At 37.4% G+C, this 22,465-nt stretch overlaps 1 protein-coding gene and 1 pseudogene across 1 annotated transcript in view; one reads left to right on the top strand and one right to left on the bottom strand.

The window, feature by feature from the left end:
- Nucleotides 1-2,341: 2,341 nt before the first annotated feature.
- SKA2 (spindle and kinetochore associated complex subunit 2) overlaps nucleotides 2,342-22,465 on the bottom strand; it is a 28,461-nt gene continuing 8,337 nt past the window's right edge. The window contains exons 3-4 of the mRNA XM_039247317.1: nucleotides 8,579-8,665; nucleotides 2,342-2,454 (exon numbers count right to left, since the gene is read on the bottom strand). Of these exons, the coding sequence (XP_039103248.1) occupies nucleotides 2,433-2,454; nucleotides 8,579-8,665 (109 nt within the window). The 3' untranslated portion in view covers nucleotides 2,342-2,432. The remainder of the gene's footprint in view (nucleotides 2,455-8,578; nucleotides 8,666-22,465) is intronic.
- Nucleotides 3,915-4,930, top strand: LOC120241925 (annotated as a pseudogene).

Raw genomic sequence — 22,465 nt, 5'->3', positions numbered from 1 at the left:
CCTACTTTCTATTCCCTCTGTGCCCTTTTTTTTTTCTTCAAATTTTAGAGACAGAGCATGAGTTGCGGAAAGGGGCAAACAGAGAGAGAATCTTAATCAGGCTCCACACTCAGCACAGAGCCTGACATGGGGCTTGATGCCGCAATCCTGGGATCATGACCTGAGCTGAAATCTAGAGTCAGATGCTCAACCAACTGAGCCACCCACGCACTCCTCCCTCTATGCCCTTTTTAATCACTCTTTCCTCCTCCACTGTTAATTCTCCCCATGACTTAACATCTGAGGTACATAACATCTGTGATACATTTGGGGCACCTGGGTGGCTCAGTCGGTTAAGCATCCAACATTGGCTCAGATCATGATCTCACAGTTTGTGAGTTCAAACCTAGCATTAAGCATTCTGCTGTCAGCACACAGCCTGCTTCAGAATGTCTGTCCCCACTCTGCTATTACCCCACTTTGTGCACACATGCACTCTCTCTCTCTCAAACATAAATAAATATTTTTTAAAAAATTAAAGGCAGCTCTTTCTGTCCACAATCCTGTCCATGCTTTAATAAAATCACTTTTTGCACCAAGAAAAATAAAACAAAACAAAAAACCATCTGAAATACATTGAAGGTATGATTTTGTTTATTTATTTGTTTTTATTTTATCTTTGAGAGAGCGAGAGACAGATCGTAAGCAGGGAAGGGGCAGAGAGAGAGATGAAGACACAAAATCAGAAGGAGACTCCAGGTTCTGAGTGGTCAACACAGAACCTGACACAGGGCTTGAACTCACAGACACTGAGATTATGACCTGAGCCAAAGTCGGATGCTTAACCGACTGAGCCAGCCAGGCATCCCTGAAGTTATCATTTTAAAAATTTAATCAGGTACTGTTGTCTTTTCTGGCATTGGTAATATAAAGAATTATTGACCAGATTAACCTTGGTAATCAACCTTTGAGATTTTTTCTTACTACTAGCCCATAATTCAAGTATCTTTTGTTCAGGGTTGGCAAAAAAAAAAAACAACAAAAAAAAACATGTATGCTGCCCCTAGCTGCATGGCCATAATGATAGCTTTTTTTGCAATGCCCACAGTTCTTTAATACAGCACTCTAAGCAGGTATTACCAGTTAATTGATAGGAGCTGATACCAGAGATTTAAAAAAATTATATGGACGTTTTTTATCCATATAATTAAATTCTACTTTATGATTCCAACTACATGCAAGCTATCTTTTCTTCTGAAAGCCCTCAACCTTGGGAACACCTGGGTTGATTTGGGCTCCAGTCATGATCTCATGGTCATTAGATTGAGATCCATGTCAGGATCCATGTTGAGTATGGAGCCTGCTTGAGATTCTTGCTCTCTCCCACTGCTCCTCCCGTGTTTGTGCTCACTCTCTCTCTTTTTCTCTCTCTCTCTCTGAAAAAAAGAAAGAAAGAGGGGTGCCTGGGTGGCTGTGTTGGTTAAGCGTCTGACTTCGGCTCAGGTCATGATCTCACAGTTTGTGGGTTCGACCCCCGCGTAGCTAGCTCAGAGCCTGGAGCCTGTTTCAGATTCTATGTCTCCCTCTCTCTCTGACCCTTCACTGCTCATGTTCTCTCTCTCTAACTCTCCCTCTCTCTCAGAAATAAATAAAAAACATTAAAAAAGAAAGAAAGAAAGAAAGAAAGAAAGAAAGAAAGAAAGCCCTCAACCTGTCCTTAATAGTAAATGAAAATTCTACCAAATCCTTCAGTTGGCTATTTAAGATGATAGTGCCTAGGTCAGCAGTTCATATTGGTTTTTTTACTCCAGCATATCTGAAGAGTTTTACATAATCAGTGATAAAAGCTCACAGTTACAAGGAATATTACATGAAATCATAGGGCATTGAGGAATGGAGAGAGAGAATGAAAGCCAGGATTACCCAAGCCCACCAACCCAACTGAAGAAAAGGAGAACTAAAACAAGTCACTGGTTTAGATGCTTTCCAGATTTCTCAGTCTCACTAGTTCTAACAGGAACTATAAGCTGGTAGATTAATAAGCATTAGAAAAGTTTCTCTTCTGCCATGGCTGTATAATCAAAGATAGCACACCTCTTTATTAACCGTGTCAAGTCCACATGCTTATTTTAAAACAAAAGGCAGTAAGAACTATTATACTTCAGGAATCAAGAAAATCACATTTCTATCAACAGTTCAAACTGAATACTGAATCTCAAAATGAAAATGGGGACTCGTCTTTCAAAGAGACACTTAGAATTAAAACTACAAATCCAACTTGTCAATTGAAAGCATTACCTCCACATCTGTTTGCTTTTGTAGTTCTTGTATCATGGTCATAGTCTTATTGACAATAGCACAAATGCGGTTCTTACTCTCTTTCTGATCTACAGCAATTGGTTTAAAGCGGGCATACAAAGTTTGATATCGAGACTTTATTGCTGACAATTCCTTTAAAAGTGTAACTGGATTTCTCTGTATCAGAAAAAAAATAATATATTAAATTGTGAAAAGGCAAAGTTAAGGTCTTAAGAATTAAAGTATATACCACACATTCTACCATCCATTTAATTGAACACTGTATTTAATTACACAACTGTGTAACAGAATGGGAGAAGTGGAAAAAAGAAGCATAAGACCTATTCTAAAGGAATTTAAAGCTTAGGTATAGAAATAATCCACCAATGCACACAAAATTGCAATATTAAAATAAACAAATAAGGTCACATTAGATACATAACATTTGGTACATAGTTCACAATAATTAATTACATAGTATTTTACATAGTATTTTTTTTTTAATTTTTTTAATGTTTTTATTTATTCCTGAGAGAGAGAGAGACAGCATGAGCTGGGGAGGGTCAGAGAGAGGGAGAAACAGAATCTGAAGCAGGCTCCAGGCTCTGAACTAGCTGTCAGCACAGAGCCTGACACGGGGCTCAAACCCACAAAACATGAGATCATGACCTGACCTGAAGTTGGACATTTAACCACTGAGTCACCCAGGCGCCCCTTCAAATTAATTTTAAATGTTTATTTATTCTGAGAGAGAGAGCTGGGGAGGGGCAGATAGTGGGCGGGGGGGTGTGGGAGAGAAGAATCCCACACAGGCCCCATGCTTAGCAAAGAGCCCAACGGGTTCAATCCCGAGACAGTGAGATCATGACCTGAGCCAAAATGCTTAACCAAATGAGCCACCCAGGTGCCCCTCAAATTCATTTTAGAATATAAATAAACACTATTCCATAAAAGCATTTTAAGAGTCCTTTCTGCCACTTTGTAATTCTTTGCATTCACCAATGGCTCCTTAACAAACCCTGCAATACTAACTATTCCAAACTTTCTGCGCTCCCTCCAGTTAGCATCAACTCCTTCACAGAAGACCCCACCAACTACTATACCAAGAAAACAGAAAACATCTAATAGAAACTCCATCTTCCTGCCTTTTCATCTCAAAACGAAAACATCAATGAACATTCTCATCCCACTCAGCCCCTAGCACTACCACTATTATTGTTGTTTCCTCCCCACTTCCTCCAGAGCCTTAAATTTCCTGTATTTCTATAACCTTTTCAATATCTCCCTTTGTACAGACTTCAAATATATATAGATCTTCCTTATACTAGGGGGAAATTAACTCCTTCTCCTGACTCTGTTTTTGCTTCAAAACCAGTTTCATTCTTCTCACTCCATTCCCACTAACCATTAGGTCCTATAGTAATAATACCCCATAGACTAACATCCTTTGCCTGATTATTGTAAACAATCAAAAGATAAGCTTGTCCAATAGCATATAATTTTGATACCCTTTCTCGTATTTTCTTCTTGTTCCTATCTTCTTAAAATGAACTCTTGGTTTCTATAAAACTATATATACTATCTTGGTTATCTTCCTACCCTTCAGATATCTCCTTCATGGACTTTATCTCACGGCTATGGCAGAGACTCACTTTATGGTCCTTTACTTCTGGTTTCCGTGGAGATTTTTCTCTAAGCTTTTGATGATGTTAATTGTAAATAAGGATGATTCTCCGGGCGCCTGGGTGGCTCAGAAGGTTCTCAGTAGGGTCCAACCTCGGCTCAGGTCATGATCTCACCATTCGTGAATTTGAGCCCCACGTTGGGCTCTGTCCTGATAGCTCAGAGCCTGGAGCCTACTTGGGATTCTGTGTCTTTCTCTCTCTCTGCCCCTCCCCTCCTGTGCTCTGTCTCTCTCTCTCTCAAAAAAAAAAAACACATAAAAGATTTTTACAAAAAAGCTGATTCTCACAAGAAGGAAAAAGAAGAGAAACTCTAACTTATAAACTGATAAAACAATACTGCAGGGAGTGAACAAGACCTAAAGCATGAGCAGTGGAAGAAGGAAAGGGACGGGGTGCCTAGCTGGCTCAGCTGGAAGAGCATGTGACTCAAGCACAAAGTTGTGAGTTTGAGCGTCATGAAGAGATTACCAAAAAAAATAAATAAATAAAAACCTTGAAGAAAAAAAAAGTAGGAAAGGGACAAAAGAGAAATACCATGAAAACAGTTAAGAGAACTTAGTGGTATGTTTGATAGGAGCAAAGATATAATAGATGACACCAAATGTACATAAAGGAATGTGTATATTATAATGCCTTTTCAGGTATTTTCTCAGTATATACCCTAGTGATACTGAGACAGACTTGTCCTCTTTGGCTAGAGATTTACTATAACCGTCCTTGTAAGAAGAAAAGAAAAAAGATACAAAGAAACAGCTAGCTAAAGCCCAAATTCCAATTTTATGGATGTAAAACATTCAAGTTGCTGCAAGATTACCATAGTTTGCAGCCATGCTTAGATGGTGGTTCTTGGTATAGGCTATTCAACAGTGTTGTGCCACTCAACAGAAGGAAAGGCCAGACTCACAGAAGGGTGTTCATCTAGAAGAAAGCAACACTAATAATCCACATAACCTCTTGAATTTGTGTTATATTGCAGAAAGCCTTATCAGTTCAGTAATTCCAGTTAATCTACCAAAATAATATAATTATGTTTAATTTTATAAGGTATACAGCAGTGATCTATTTTGGTAACAGTTTCTCAGTAAAGTTTTGATTATGGGGGAAAACAAGATCTGTAAGGAATATGCTCAAAAGAAAAAATTATCTTTCTGAAGCAAATATAGGTGAGAAACACAGTAAAAGGAGCTTATTATTTACTGTATCTTTGTATTTATGTTGATTCTATTGAAAAGTGTTGACTTTTATGCAGAATTACCAACAGACTCCAAATCACAGTAGACTAGAATAAGGATAACACAGCTAAACAAATTATATGTATGTATGTGAATATGAACACACACACACACACACACACAAACACAATCATGGTGATTGGTACATAGTAATGCTCAATGAATGTTTATTGCACTATCACCATGTAGAGATATTAGAAGTTAGTAACTGGTTAGTTTCCTGTTCCTTGATATATATATAATCATTAGAACTAATGTCACTGAAGTTGACAAACATTAAGATCATGGTTTTCTTCCCAAATGTAACACAAATAAAGGGGGAGTTATTGAGGTGCCTGGGTGGCTCACTCAGTTGAGCGTCTGACTTCAGCTCAGGTCATGATCTCGTGGTTCATGAGTTTGAGCCCTGCATCGGGCTCTGTGCTGCTGACAGCTCAGAGCCTGGAGCTTGGAGCCTGCTTCTGATTCTCTGTCTCCCTCTCTCTCTGCTCCTCCACTGCTCATACTCTGTCTCTCTCGAAAATAAAATAAAAAACATTACAAGGGGGAGGAGTTATTAGATCAATATTATGAGTGTTTAAAGTTATAGTTCCTTGGGGCGCCTGGGTGGCTCAGTCAGTTACACGTCCAACTTCGACTCAGATCACGATCTCGTGGTTCGTGGGTTCGAGCCCTGCATCAGGCTCTGTGTTGACAGCTAGCTCAGACCCTGGAGCCTGTTTCAGATTCTGTGTCTCTCTTTCTCTCTGACCCTCCCCTGCTTGCGCTCTCTCTCTCTCAGAAATAAATTTTTAAAAACATTAAAAAATAAATAAATAAAGTTGTAGTTCCTCGCGGCACCTAGTAGCTCAGTTGGTAAAGCATGTCTATACTGACAGCTCAGAACCCAGAGAGTGCTTTGGATTCTGTGTCTTCCTCTCTCTCTACCCCTCCTTCACTCATGCTCTGACTCTCTCTCTCAAAAACATTTTTAAAAAATTTTTTAAAAAGACTACACCAAATTGCACGGCAAAGGAAACTGTCAACAAAACAAAAAGGCAACCTACTTAATGGAAGAAGATATTTGCAAATGATATATCCAATAATGGATTAGTATCCAAAATATTAAAACAACTCCTACAACTCAATACCAAAAAACCCCACAGAAAATTTAAAAATGGGCAGAGGACCTGAATAGAGTTTTCCAAAGAAGACATACAGATGGCCAACAGATATATGAAAAGATGCTCTATATCACTATCATCAGGGAAATGCAAATCAAAACTACAACAAAATGACACCTTACACCTGTCAAAATGGCTAGTACCAAAAAAGACAAATAATAAGTGTTGGTGAGGATGTAGAGAAAAAGGAACTTTTGTGCACTGTCAGTGGGAATGCAAATTGGTGCAGCCACTGTGGAAAATAGTATGGAGGTTCCTCAGAAAATTGAAAGTGGAAATACCATATGATCCAGTAATTCCACTACTACTCCTTATTTACCCAAAGAGAACACACCCATAGACACAGACATACACACAGACACACAAAACAAAAACACTAATTGGAAAAGATATATGCACACCTATGTTTATTACAGCATTACTTAAAATAACAAAGATATAGAAGCAAACTATGTGTTTGTTGATAGATGAACAGATACAGAGAATGTGGTGTATATGTATAATAGAATATTACCCAATAAAAATGAATGAGATCTTGTCATTTGGATCAACATGTTGGGACCAAAAGGTATTATGCTAAGTGAAAATAAGTCAGACAGAGAAAGACAAATACCATATGATTTTGCTTATATGTAGAAACCAAAAAACAAAACAAATGGAAAAACAAACAAAAGAGAAATACAAAGACCAATAATAAAGAGAAATACAGCGAATAATAAATACAGAGAACAAACAAAAGCAACCAGTAGTTGCCAGACGGGAGAAGGATGAGGGGATGAACAAAATGGATGAGGGGAGTGGGTGGAAGAAGCTTCTAGTTATGGAATGAATAAGTCACAGGATGAAACGTACAGCATAAGGAATATAAATCAATGGTATTCTTATAGTGTTATATGGTAAGAGACGGTAGTAGCTACAGTTGTGGTAAGTATACATAGCGTAATGTATAGAGTTGTCCACTTACTATGTTGTATATCTGAAACTAATGTTACATTCTGCATCAACCAACCTTAATTAAAAAACAATGGTTTTTTTTTTCCTCTGGGTGGGGGTGAGGGGAAAAAAAATGTTATTTTAATTTGCATTTCCACCCAATTCACAATAATTCTTAATTGCATAAAAATTTTTCAAAAAATATTTATATGATATTTCTTGTCTGTTGGCAAGTCCTGTCAGAGACAAACATTATAAGTGGTCAATTAATGTTAACAGACAATGCTTAAAAACTGTCTCCTTAGGGCATCTGGGTGGCTTAGTGGGTAAAGCATACAACTTCGGCTCAAGTCATGATCTCAGGGTTCATGGGTTCCAGCCCCGCCTGGGGCTCTGCACTGGTAGTATGAAGCCTGCCTGGGATTCTCTCTCTCCCACTCTCTCTCTTTCTGCTCATTCCCCACTTGTGCTCGCTCGCTCTCTCTCGCTCTCTCTCAAAAATAAACTAAAAAAAAAAAAAAAACAACTTTTTATCTCCATGGGCATGTGTACATGTAGTTATAATTTTATGGTATACAAACAGAGTTAATATTTCTAATCAATCTAAACTTAGAATAACTAAGTATGCAAATACTAAGTATGTGGTTTTCTGCAAAAACCATAGTTCATATAACAAATTTATAGTACATCGTCATCTTCCTCAGAAAGTATCATGACTGCCAAGGTTTCTCTTTTCTTATTTTAACTACTACGCTAGAGATAACTATATTCTCTCTCAGAATTTCATAGGCTTCCACAGTAGTTGGTACCTTTGGATTCAAAAATTTTTGATTAAGTTTCAAAAAAAGTAGCCAGGACACCTGGGCTCAGTCAATTAAGCATCCAACTTTGGCTCAGGTCATGGTCTCACAGTTCTTAAGTTTGAGCCCCACATCAGGTGAGCTCAAGTCCTGCACCAGGTGAGCTAGAGCCCCATTTCGAGTGAGCTTGAGCCCCACTTCAGAATTCTCTCTCCCTCGCTCTCTCTTCCTCTCTCTGCGCCCTCATGGGATTCTCTCTCTCTCTCAAAAAAAAAAAGAAAGAGAGAGAGAATGTGAGTCACTAAAAAAATTAAAAGGAGCCACAAATTTCCTTGTTTATGGATATATGATCAAGCTTCCAACACAAAAATATTTTAAGATTCTATAAATTTATTACTTAATAATTTAACTTATACTGCTATAGAAATACTATCAGAAAATATTTTAATAAAATAATCTGTTAAAAATATATTTCTTTTGCAGATTACCTTGCCTGCTGTATCAGGATGATTAGTCTTGATTTCATATTCCAGCCTGTATTGAATGTAATCCAGATCAGAGTCAGCTTTCTGGAACTAGAGATCAGCACAAATCATTTTTTGTGAACCAAAAGACATACTAATAAACATGATAACTTTAACTATTCTTTTATATTTATATTTTTAGCATTTCAATGAAATATACTAATTTTAGAAATATGGAAATAAAAAAGTATATAAAACCTCCATCATCTATAATACCATGCTCTATTAAAAATTTAAAAACTAGTTAACATTTTGAAAGTTGTTTCTCTATGCATCTCTCTTAGATTTAGAGCTAAAATTAAGACACTAAGTAACCACTGTCACATATTAATATAAGAACTAACAATGGTTTCCAAAATTCCCAGGGTCACTGACACTCTCATCAGTTAGGAACTGTTTTTTCTAGCTCTCGTAGGAACAAATTTATTTTCAATGATAAAGGATTCAATTGATACTTGCAATGTTACCATCATCTACAACCCCATTAAACAATGAACTATGAATATTTGCCGCACAGATCAAAATTAGAAATCTTAAAGAGACATAAATTATACAAGAAAAGCTACATATAGTACAGTAGTAGTTGTCTGAATAATCCGAGTTTACTGAAACTGAGTCCCAGCATGGATCCTTAATATGCAGTAAATCTCTAAGGGAGAAAAAAAGGGGAAACTAGCACAGGCTGTAAAATATGTGCATGCACACATATAGAAAAGTTGGGAAGGATATAGATCACAGTGTTAAAAGTGGTCTATCTCTAAATGTGATATAAAGTATTCTTAATTTTTGGAAATTGTGTTTCTTTTACATGATCTTAAAGCATGTGCTGCCTTGAATTTATCAGGGAAACAACTATGGTCCTTTGAGTTTACTATGAAAGGCAAAACATAGTTTCTTCAGGGATGGTCTCCCATTCCTAGGCCATAACCAACAAGACTGCTTTCGGGAGTGGATTCAGACCTTACTATAGTGTTAGGCTCTGGCCTGGAGATTGGTTCTTGACATTTTGAAGCCTTAGTGGAAAGAACAAAAGCCAACAAAACTGTTAGAAGTAGTTATCAGGTGTAATGAGAAGTGATGTACAAATATTTTTGTTATAAAAAGGTAAGCCAAGAGTTCTACTTTGGAATGTGAAGTAAAATAAAATGGCTCTCTGAAGTTAAAATGCTTCTAAGGTCAGAATATCAGAGATACACTAAAGCTTCTATTACTAATAATTTCTCTCATAATTGGCCTAAATTTGAATGGAATACTTTGTAATTACCAAAATTCTATCTTTATAACCAAAAACTTTTGGAATAGAAATAGAAGAAAAAGAGAAAGTCAGTTTTTGTTTTTAATTTTTTTCTAAGAATCTGTATCTGATTTGCAACTCTAACAGCAGGGATTGCTGTGAATCAGAAAAACAAATAAAGACGTTCTTCGTTAAGAACCGTACTTAACTTGTTTTTCCAAAATGAAGGCTTTCATTTGCTTATATATTTGTCAGATTAGCTGCTGTGATTAAATTATACAATGATTGGATTTCATTAAGCAGATTAATAATTACTACATACGCATATGTGTATGTAAAGAACATTCCTGTTGGCATAATTTCCCATATTGAAATATGCTTGGGGATAAACTTTTTCTTTACATTAACAAAAAAGCTTACTAACCTAACATGTGGATGGAGAATATGGGGAAAGTGACAAGGGAGAGGCCAAATCCAATTGACAAAGATTCTACACATCCAAGACCTGATTTGTTTGATTGAAAGACTACAACCCTATAGCTTTTTATATAGTTCAAGGCATTATATAACGGTCTAAAGCATAATTTTATTTTATTTTTTAAAAGATTTTATTTTTAAGTAATCTCTACACCCAAAGTAGGGCTCGAACTCACAACCCTGAGATCAAGAGTTGCATGTTCCACCAACTGACACAGCCAGATACCCCTGAAACATAATTTCAAATAAAAATTTTAAAATCTTGGGGCGCTTGGGTGGCTCAGTCAGTTAAGCATCTGACTTCGGCTCAGGTCATGATCTCACGGTTTGTGGGTTTGAGCCCCGTGTTGGGCTCTGTGCTGACAGCCAGCTCAGAGCCTGGAGCCTGCTTCAGATTCTGTGTTTCCCTCTCTCTCTGACCCTCCCCTGCTCACGCTGTCTCTCCCTCTCCCTCTCTCTCAGAAATAAATAAAACATTAAAAAAAATTTTTAATAAAAAAAATGAAAGTTTAAAATCTTTTAAGTTATCACAAAATTCTAAGAATTATGGGATTTGTGGCTCCAGGGTCACTTCAAGGCAGAATCTCTCAACCTACTGAATGGGAGAAGATATTGCAAAAGACATTATCTGGTACAGGGTTAGTATCCAAAATACGTAAAGAATTTCCACACCTAAACACCCCAAAAAACAAATAATCCAATCAAAAATGAGCAGAAGACATGAACAGACATTTCTCCAAAGAAGATATATAGATGGCCAACAGACGCATAAAAAGATGTTCAACATCACTCATCAGAGAAATGCAAATCAAAACCACAGTGAAACATCAGTTCACACCTGTCAGAATAGCTAAAATCAAAAACTCAAGAAAAAAGTTCGGTGAGGATGTAGAGAAAAAAGAACACTTGTACAGTGTTGGTGGGAATGCAAACTGGTGCAGCCACTGTGGAAGATAGTATAAAGGTTCCTCAAAAAGTTAAAAATAGAACTACCTTACAATCTAGTAATTGCACTACTAAGTATTTACCCAAAGAATACAAAAACATTAATTCAAAGAGATATATGCACCCTGATGTTTATTGCAGCATTATTTACAAACTATGGAAGCAGGCCAAGTGTCCATTGATAAATGAACAGATAAAGAATATGTGGACACATATATACAATGGGAGTACTACTGGGCCATTAAAAAGAATGAAATCTAGCCATTTCGGACGACATAGATAGAGCTAGAGAGTAGCTAGTGAAATAAGCCAGAGAAAGACAAATACCATATGATTTCACTATCTGTTTTATTTAAGAAACAAAAACATGAACAAAGGAAAAAGTGAGAAACCAAAAAACACTTAACCATAGAGAGCAAAGGGAGGGGAAGTGGGGGGATAGGTGAAATAGGTAAAGGAGATTAAGAGTACCCTTACCTTTATGAGCACTGAGTAATATATGGAACTGTTGAATCACTGTATTTTACAGCTAAAAGTAATATAAAATTGTATGTTAACTACACTGGAATTAAAAAAAAATCTTTAGGAGACTTTAACTTGTTTATGAAATGGATATTCTTAAACAGATGTGTGTGTTTTTTAACTTGGTATTTTAGTTCTGCTTAAAGTTTAGCTAGCATAATTCCAAAGACCATTTAACAATGTTTTCTTTTCAAAGACCAGTTTTAGCTATGGCCTCCTACAATACCTTGAGGTCTACAATTTATTAAAATCATCAAAATGGGGCACCTGGGTGGCTCAGTTGGTTAAGTATCCAACTCCTGATTTCAGCTCAAGCCATGATCTCTCCATTTGTGAGATGGAGCCCCAAGTCAGGCTCTGTGCTGACAGCATGGAGGCTGCTTGGGATTCTCTCTCTCCAGCCCTCTCCCTCTCTCAAAATAAATAAATAAACTTCTAAAAGATATAAAATAAAAAATAAAATCATTGAACTATATCAACAATAAGTGGTTCCTGCTTTTAAGTAACTTACATTTTAATAAGATGCCAAAGAGGGTACTTCTAATCAATGATATGATAGAGTCAGCTAAATTTTCAAAACTGTTTGTAAACCAGTTGTTAAATAGGCATAACTAAAATTTAAATTATAGAGGCACCTGGGTGGCTCAGTCGGTTGAGCGTCAGACTTCGGCTAAGGTCATGATCTCACGGTTGATGGGTTCAAGCCCCGCGTCAGGTTCTGTGCTGACAGCTAGCTCAGAGCCTGGAGCCTGCTTCGGATTCTGTATCTTCCTCTCTCTCTGACCTTCCCCTGCTCACACTGCCTCTCTCTCTCTCTCTCTCTCTCAGAAATAAATAAAACATTAAAAAAATTTTTAATGAAATAAAATAAAATTTAAATTATATAAATGTACTACTAAATAATTAAAAAGAAATACATACTAAAAAATCATAACCTCCTAGTTATTTTACTATTATATATGTTCTTGAGATCTATCATATGTATATAGTGAAAATACTGTAGCATGTGCGGCTGTGCATGTCTTCCAACTCCATTTTCAATGACATCATACTGGTAGCTTGAAATTGGCCAAGGTGGAAATATTTACACCAGGGAAATTGGCAAATGCTAAAAACCAAGACTTCCCACCTCCTCCTACCACGAGCTGCTATGTATACTTACTTCATTTCAAAAGATTTTTTTTAAATTCCGGCCCCCCCACCTTGAGTAATGTGCCCACATTCTTTTTGAATATTATTTCAGAGGATGCACAAAATTATAAACAGACTCTCAAAGACAGGGGGAGGAGGGAATAAGGAGTTATCATTCAATGAGTACAGAGTTTCAGTTTGGAAAAATGAAGATCTGGAAATGGGTAGTGGTAATGGAAAAATGAGAAGAACTGGAAATGGGTAGTGGTAATGGTTATGCAACAATCAGAATGTACTTAATACCACTGAACTGTATACTTAAAATGGTTAAAATCGCAAATTTTGTTATTTTATCACAATTAAAAAAAAATTTTACAATGGGAAAAACAGCTTGAAAGTAGAATGTAATCCTCTATGAAGAACGGCACAGAACATTTTATGATAATACACAGGGCAAGTATTTACTCATTAGTGAAGTCAGTGGGCTAGGAAATAAGGAGGGAACAAAAAAGATAAAAGGATACCAATGCAATTGTTCAGAAATAGAAAAACCATCAAGATTTAGTGATTCGAACTCTTCATTAATAAAGAAAAAGTCTAGGGATACCTTGGTGGCTCAGTCAGTTAAGCATCCGACTTCGGCTCAGGTCATGATCTCACGATTCTGTTTGTGAGTCTGAGCCCCATGATGGTCTCTCTGCTGTTAGCACAGAGCATGCTTCAGATCCTTTGTCCCCCTATCTCTCTGCCCCTCCCCGGCTCATGTGCACACACTCTCTCTCTCAAAAATAAATAAAAAAAGAAATACTCTAAGTGATTTGCCTCTAGTTCTGTTTTCATTAGTATGTTTTTTATGCAGGTGAACCAAAATCTATATGCGATATACTTAACATTAAAGCCAATAAAAGTCACTAGATGGGGGAGAAATGAAAAGACCTTACCTAAAGTTAAGTTTAAAGTTTGGATTTTTTTTCTCTCTCTTTTTTTTTTAGTTTCAAGCATATCGCTGGTTAGCCCATTCCCTCTGGGGGCACCTGGGTGGCTCAGTTGATTAAACGTTGGGACTCTTGATTTTGGCTCAGGTTATGATCCTGCAGTTCGTGGGCTCCACTCTGACAGCACAGAGCCTGCTTAGGATTCTCCCTCTCCCTCTCTCTGCCCCTGCCCTGCTCATGCTCACTCTCTCTCTCAAAATAAATAAACTTTAAAAATAATAAAATTATAAAAATTCTCTCTGAACATAATCTAGTAGTATGGTCCAGAAAAAAAGAAAAGGATTGAGATACATGGTAGAAGTTCTAGCCATGTTATCACTAACAAGCTACGTGGCCTTAGGTAAGTCTTCCATCTCTCTGGGTCTCTTCTATTAAATGAGAGAGTTGGAAATCTAAGGTTTCTTCCAATACTATCATTCTATCATTTCATAATTCTACAAATAAACCCATTTATCAAAATGTTAAAATTTAGAAAAGATAAATTTCCTCCTAAGGTTTCAGATTTAAGGTTTATATTAAGAATTAGCTTCTACTGGGGCGCCTGGGTGGCTTAGTCGGTTGAGCGTCCGACTTTCGCTTAGGTCATGATCTCGCGGTTCGTGGGTTCGAGCCCCGCGTCGGGCTCTGTGCTGACTGCCAGCTCAGAGCCTGGAGCCTGTTTCAGTCTGTGACTCCCTCTCTCTCTGACCCTCCCCTGCTCACGCTGTCTCTCTCTCTCTCCTAGAAATAAATAAAAAAAAAAAAAAAACATTAAAAAAAAAAAAAAAAAAAGAATTAGCTTCTACTATTTGTTTGCTTTCCAAAGATGAATGTTGCTTCAGTTTCAGCTACATAGTTTCTGCAACCTGCCCACTGTTCTTCCCAAACACCAAAACCCTATAAGCAATATTGCACTACTCAGAGCTATTTACACAGCAGAGACAATATCGATAGGGTTCTAGGATCTGGTCATAAGCAGAAAACTTTTAAGTCACGTGGTAGGAAATTTACTGACCAATTACTATAGTCTCCAAAATTCATTCGTGTCTGATTAAGGGAGCAAATTGATACTGATAAACTTCATTCATTAGCCCTCCTCAGTTATAAATTAGTCTCTTAAAGCCTTGCAAACAGGGAGGTTACTCTTTACACTTGACCTTAGCCAAAAGGCCAAGAGGTGATGTGAGGTTACTCTTTCATTAACTTTAGTAACCTTATTTTTAGGAGCATTATAATATTTAAAATAAAACTAGTGTTTTTATTTAAAAAAAAAAAGACATTCACATTTCAAAAGCCAGTTTTCTTCTAAATCAGTATTAAAAATAAATGGAGGGACACCTAGGTGGCTTAGTCGGTTGAGCATCCAAGTTTCACTTAGGTCATGATCTTGCGGTTCGTGGGTTCCAGCCCCGCGTTGGGCTCTGTGCTGACTGCCAGCTCAGAGCCTGGAGCCTGTTTCAGAGTCTGTGACTCCCTCTCTCTCTGACCCTCCCCTGCTCCCTCTGTTTCTCTCTCTCTCCTAGAAATAAATAAAACATAAAAAATAAAATAAAATAAATGGAAATTTTTATACCCATCCTAAGAATAATAAATAAAATATGCAATTTAGCTAGAAAAGTCCATTGAGATCAACATTAAAGACCCAAAGACAGCCAAATTACATTCTGCCAACTGGATATCCTTAGAAACAGACTGGGACTGTAAGGAAGATAATATATAAATGAAAAAAGGAATAGTTTAGAAAATAACTTTGAATTTTACAATATGCTGCAAATTTCATAAGCATAATATTCTGTTATACTAGTTTTATTATAATTGGCTTAAGGCTTTAAAGTAAATGGCACACTGTATGACATACCACTCAACTATTTGGCAGCAAGGAGGAAAGAACTGCAGACCAAGTTAAAAAACACTTCCTTTTTACCAACAACCTATAGATTCTTAGTGCCACAATAGAGCTCCCTTTTCAAAAGGACATGTGCTATAAAAAAGGAAATACATCCTCTTCTGAAAGAGTTTGTCTCAACAGCCTCAAATCACAGGAAAATGAAGAAATACAGCAGTCTTATTTACAATGAGAGGAGTTGGTAGAGGTACATTCTAGACTCAGTAGCTAGGCTTAGAAATACATTTTACAGGGGTGCCTGGGTGGCTCAGTCGGTTGAGCATCTGACTTCAGCTTGGGTCATGATCTCATAGCTCATGAGTTCGAGACCCACATTAGGCTCTGTGCTAACAGCTCAAAGCCTGGAGCCTGCTTCAGATTCTGCATCTCCTTTTCTCTCTCTGCTCTTTCCCCCACTCTCTCTCTCTCTCTCAGAAATGAATAAACATTAAAAAAATTTTTTAAGAAATACATTTTACCTAGAAATATTATTTTACGAGAGAAATGGACATCTTAATACTTCCAGATCTAGGTTAGTTATATTATCAGCCAAAGAATTCCAATGTTGTTTGTTTTGGAGTTGTTGTTTTTCCCAAAGACTCTAATACTTAATGAACACACCTTTTCTTTACATTCTCCTCCCTCCAAGGCAGACTTTGAAACACCTTTATCTACTCTCATTTTATTTTATTCATGGCTCCAGAGTACCATTTCATTTATTTTATTATAACCATTTGCCTGCTTGGTAGCATCACCACTTGATTTCAAATGTCTTGTTGGAAAAAGCCCTGTCTTCCTTTTTATATCCCCAAGTTTTTAATATACAGCCTAATAATGTTCAATGACAAAAACGAAGATGAAAGAACATTCATTCCTTTGAAAGAACAATTAGCCTGGGAACCTAACCACCCTCTAAAGTCTGTTTTAAGAAGAAATATTTAGGGGCACCTGGGTAGCTCAGTTGGTTAAGCTTCCGACTTTGGCTCAGGTCATGATCTCATCGTTCATGGGTTCGAGCCCCAGGTCGGGCTCTGTGCTGACAGCTGGCTGAGAGCCTGGAGCCTGTTTCAGATTCTGTATCTCTCTCTCTCTGACCCTTCTCTACTCATGCTGTCTCTCTCTTTCTCTCTCTGAAATAAATAAAACATTAAAAAAAAAATTAAGAATAGAAGAAATATTTAAAGTTCTCAACAAGTTGAGGGCCACCTCTAACATTTATACAATTACAATTGTTTTCTGTATATTTCTGCTAGAGAGTTGATTATCCAGTCTCTTCCAGATAAAACAAACACATGCCAATGTGTGTCTGAAACAGATAAGCACTAATATGCACAAGAACCAGGTTGCAGACATGTCATTTCCAGCAAGTAGCAACATCAAAGCAGAAGAAAAGTGAGCAGAAGCTTCAAGTTCACCGGGTCCTAATCTGCAAGCTTTTATGAAACAATTATTAGGGTAGTACACATAAGCAAGTCCCTGCCTATAAAAGACTGGTTTATCAGCTGAAGATAGTCTATTTAACTTTTTTAAAGCTTTCAGAATCCTAGATTATTTAATTGTGCTACAGACACATAATGGACTATAGAGACAGATTTTCACAATATATTGAACAAACTTGGTTTAGGAAAAAAATAGTCAAAAAGATATACCTACAAAAAAAATCTAAAATATACAACACAGTCTTAATAGTCCTAGAATTTCAGGGTGTTTTTCATTCCACGTATCTGTCTTCTAAGTAAATTATAATGAATACCTATTACATGTATAAAATCCATTGTAAGCAATTTTTTAAGAGAGAGAGACCACACACATGAGCAGGGGCGAGGGGCAGAGGGAGAGAATCTTTAAGCAGATTATGTGCTCAGTGGGGAGCCTGATGCAGGGCTCAATTCCACAACCCTGTAATCATGACCTGAGCCAAAATCAAGGGTTGGACGCTTAGCCAACTGAGCCACCCAGGCACCCCTAAAGCAATTTTTTTAAGTTTAAGGGCATTCTGTACTAAGTCACTCTTCACTTAAAGAATGAAGGGTTGGGGCACCTGGCTGGCTCAGGGGGTATGACTTTTCATCTCAGAGTTATAGGGTTGAGCCTCATGTTGGATAGTGATTACTTAAAACTAAAATACTTATTTTAAAAAAAGATCATTGGGGGTTTCCCAATGCCTGTGGAATTAATTCCAACTCTTAGTATAATTCTTCGTAAGATGACATAAACCTGCTATTCACCAGTGTCTCACATTTTACATCTCAGCCACATTGAATTTCATTATCCCAATATGCCAGGCTATTTTTTTAAAAGCACTGATTTCTGGGGTGCCTGGATGGCTCAGTCAGTCAAGCGTCCAACTCAACTTCAAATGCAACTTGGCTGGAATCTGGTGCTCTAGATTAAGCTGAATTTGGTGGCTCTCACTGAAGTTCTGTTGTCAGGTGTCTCTCATACTCCTTGAGCCAGAAGATATTTTTCTCATGGAGACAACAGAATTAGCAGAAATACACAAAGCCTCTCAAATTCAGAGTTGGCACACTGTCCACTTTATCCATATGTCACTGACCACAGCACATCCAGAAGGAGGGAAAATGTACTCGGACTATCACGAAGACATAGCAAAGGTGTGGACACAGGTACGGTCTTCAGTTACAAAATAAGTAAATCATGGGGATGTAATGTACAGCATGGTGACTATAGTTAATATTGTATGTTTGAAAGTTGCTGAGAGTAGATCTTAAAACCGTGTGAAAAATGTAAATAAGAAAAAAGTAAAAAAACATATAACTGTGTGGTGATGGAGGGTAACTAGACTTACTGTGATCATTTCACAATATATATGCATAGTGAATCATTTATTTTGTACAACTGGTTAATATAATGACATTTGTCAATTATATCACAGAAAAACAAAATGATATGGATCCAGAAAAAAGTAAAAGAATTAGAGTGAATCATTCACTTTACTAGAATACTTCTATTTTCTTTGAAAAAAAAAAATCCAGAGTAGGTCACTATGGTACATGTAAATAAATGATAGACATGGTATACTACAAGAACATTCAGATAAACATTCCTTTAGGTTACTTTTCAGACTTCTCTTGTTTATGCTACCTTATACCAAATAAGAGGTTAATGAAGTATGTAGAACACAAAAATCAATATATAATGGTATAATCAGAAGTTAAATTTCAAAAAAAAAAAAAGTTAAATTTCCCTATAGTTTACCCAAAACCTTAAGTGAATGTTTTTGTTTGTTTGTTTTTACAAATAGTTTATTGTCAAGTTGGTTTCCATATAACACCCAGTGCTCATCCCCACAAGTGCCCTCCTCCATGCCCATCTCCCCCCCCCCCCCCCCCCCCCTCCCCCAGTTTTTGTCAGCATTCAAGAGTCTCTCATGGTTTGCCTCTCTCCCTCTCTACCACTATTTCCCCCCTTCTTCTCCCCCATGGTCCTCTGTTAAGTTCCTCCTAATCCTCCTATACGTGCAAGCATATGATATTTGTCCTTCTCTGCCTGACTTATTTGCTCAGCATAACACCCTCAAGGTCCATCCATGTTGCTACACATGGCCAGATTTCATTCTTTCTCATTGCCATGTAGTATTCGATAGTATAGATAAACCACATCTTCTTGATCCATTCGTCCATTGATGGACACTTAGGCTCTTTCCATGTTTTGGCTATTGTTGAGAGTGCTGCTATGATTAAGTGAATGTTTATAAAAGTTTTTTTAATTAAGGAACATACAGGTTCATGATTACCACAGAACATAAATATTTAAATGTTTAGAGACGTAGAAAAGAAAAACAGTATGGTAGAGGTCTTCAACTTAAATTAGCCACAATATTGATTTAATGGGTTCTTTATCTCAATCTTTCTGCTCCCTTTCTCAACACTGCTGACCCACTTGTAGTTTCCCTCAGTTGTGTAACACCTCTTATCTCTAGCCTTTCACATGCACTGTTTCCTTTGCCGGAACATTTACCATTTCCTTCATTGGCTAATACCATCTCACCCTTGAAGTCTCAGATTAAATTTCACCTCTAAGAAGAAGCTTTCCCCAGATTAGGTGCCTCTTTCCTTTCTTTTTTTTTTTAACTAAATTTTCTCCAATGTCTTCTTTTTTTTTAAGTTTTATTTATTCATGTTATCTCTACAACCAACAACGTAGGACTCAAACTCACACTTCCAAAATTAAGAGTTGCAGGCTCCTCTGACTAAGCCAGACAGGTGCCCCCATAGCACGTGGTATTTACTTGTCCCATCATGACATTTATCTCAATGTATTTATCTGTCTCTCAGATAAGTTTCTTAATATCTTATACTCTAGTACTAGCCTGCCCTAGTAACACTTACTGAAAGAAAAGTATGAAGTACTATCATTTACAATTAGGCAGATTAAGTGGGGAAAGGAGGAATTTATAAAAGTTATAAAATTCATATTTCCTAACAAACATAAATTGTTCTAAAAATGTAGGCATATTTTACAATCACTGTCACTACACGAAAATCTTTTTTTTTTTTTGTTAAGTTTTTATGTAGTAATCTCTGCAACCAAAATGGGGCTCGATCATGACCCTGAGATCAAGAGTCACTGCTGCTGGGACTAAGCCAGCTGGCCACCCCTTACTAAATGAAAATCTTAGCAAAAACTGAGATTATTTCCTCATTGATAAAATGAGAACAAAAACATGGAGTCAAAGAATCAAGGATTGACTTACTCAAAGTTTTAAAATGTTACATATTGGGAACCTGGGTGGCTCAGTCAATTGAACTGATTTCTGTTCAGGTCATGATCTCGCAGTTTGTGAGTCCATAGCCCTACATCAGGCTCGCTGCTGTAAGTGCAGGGTCCGCTTCAGATCCTCTGTCTCTCCTCTCTCTCTCTCTCTCTCTCTCTCTGCCCCTCCCCTGCTTGTGCCCCCAAGCTCACAGACACTCTGTCTCTTGCTCTTTCAAAAATAAAACATTTTTGGGGGCGCCTGGGTGGCTTAGTCAGTTAAGCGTCCAACTTTCGCTTAGGTCATGATCTCGCGGTTCGTGGATTCGAGCCCCGCATCGGGCTCTGTGCTGACTGCCAGCTCAGAGCCTGGAGCCTGTTTCAGTCTGTGACTTCCTCTCTCTTTGACCCTCCCCTGCTCACGCTGTCTCTCTCTCTCTCTCCTAGAAATAAATAAAAACATTTAAAAAAAACATTTTTTTAAAAAAAGAAATATTTAAAAAAATAAAAAACAAATAAATAAATAAAACGTTACATATTTAGGGGAATCTTGGGGGCTCAGATGGCTGAGCATCCAACTCTTGATTTTGGCTCAGGTTGTGATCTCATGGATTGTGAGTTCAAGCCCAACATTGGGCTCTCATGCTTGGAATTCTCTTACTCTCCCTTTTTCTCTGCCCCTTCTGTTCTCTTTTTCTCTCTCTCTAAGTATTACCTTTTAAAGTCTAATTGAAGGGGTGCCTGGGTGGCTCATTCAGTTAAGCATCCTATTCTTCATCACAGCTCAGGTCATGATTTCACAGTTCGTGGGTTCAAGACCTCCTACTCAGGTCATAATCTCACCATTCCTGAGTTTGAGCCCCAAGTCAGGCTCTGTGTTGACAGCTCAGAGCCTAGAGCCTGCTTTGGATTCAGAGTCTGTGTCTCTCTGTCTGCCCTTCCCCTGTTTGCACTCTGTCTCTCTCTCTCAAAAATAAATAAAAACATTAAAAAATATTTTAATGAATAAACATCTAAATAAATCAATAAATAAATGTCAAAGAAGAAGAAAGCAGCCACACTGGAGGCCAAGGGAGGTAACTCAAAGACTTTATATAAAAATTTGGGAATAAAATGGTTTTATCAAAAGCAGTCATGTTTTTCATCCCTTACCAAATGATGTCCAAATGATGCCTAAATAGCTCAAATATCTTTCTTCCCTCTTGCATCCATTCCTCCAGCTTTTAAGGACATTTGCTTAACAAACAGCTTTCGTTTTTCTGAAATTCAATTTACTTGGAATACGCATTATAAGACTTCTTGGTCTATTTTTATGATGTAGAGCACTAACAGAGTCATACTCAGCAGGTTCTGAAAAAAATTATAAACAAGACCTATACATTGAAAACTAAAAAACACTGTTGATGATGGGCATGGAGGAAGGCACTTGTTAGGATGAGCACTCGTGTTATATGGAAACCAATTTGACAATAAACTATTTAAGGAAAAAATAAATAAATAAAAAATAAAAAACACTGTTGAGAGAATTATTTTTTAGAGAATAAGAGAGAGAGAGAGCATATGCAGGTACGAACAGGGGAGGGGCAGAGGAAGACTGAGAGAAAGAATCCCGAGCAGGCTCCTCACTGGAGTGCAAAGGCCAACTGGGGCTTGAACTCATGACCATGAGTTCATGACCTGAGCCAAAATCAAGAGTCAGATGCTCAACTGACTAAGTCAACCAGATACCCCAGAGAGAAATTTTTTAAAATGTAATGAATGGAGAGATAATGTTCATTACTCAGAAATCTCATTATTCTTAAAATACCAATTCTCCCCAAATTGTTCTTTAAATTCAACATAATCAGGGGCGCCTGGGTGGCTTAGTCGGTTAAGCGTCCGACTTTCGCTTAGGTCATGATCTCGCGGTTCGTGGGTTCGAGCCCCGCGTCGGGCTCTGTGCTGACTGCCAGCTCAGAGCCTGGAGC

Source organism: Hyaena hyaena, unplaced genomic scaffold, assembly GCF_003009895.1.
Source record: "Hyaena hyaena isolate Hyena2069 unplaced genomic scaffold, ASM300989v1 scaffold_298, whole genome shotgun sequence".
Classification (NCBI taxonomy): Eukaryota; Metazoa; Chordata; class Mammalia; order Carnivora; family Hyaenidae; genus Hyaena; species Hyaena hyaena.
Note: the sequence above shows the minus strand (reverse complement) of the source record. Positions and strands in the feature narration are given on the sequence as shown.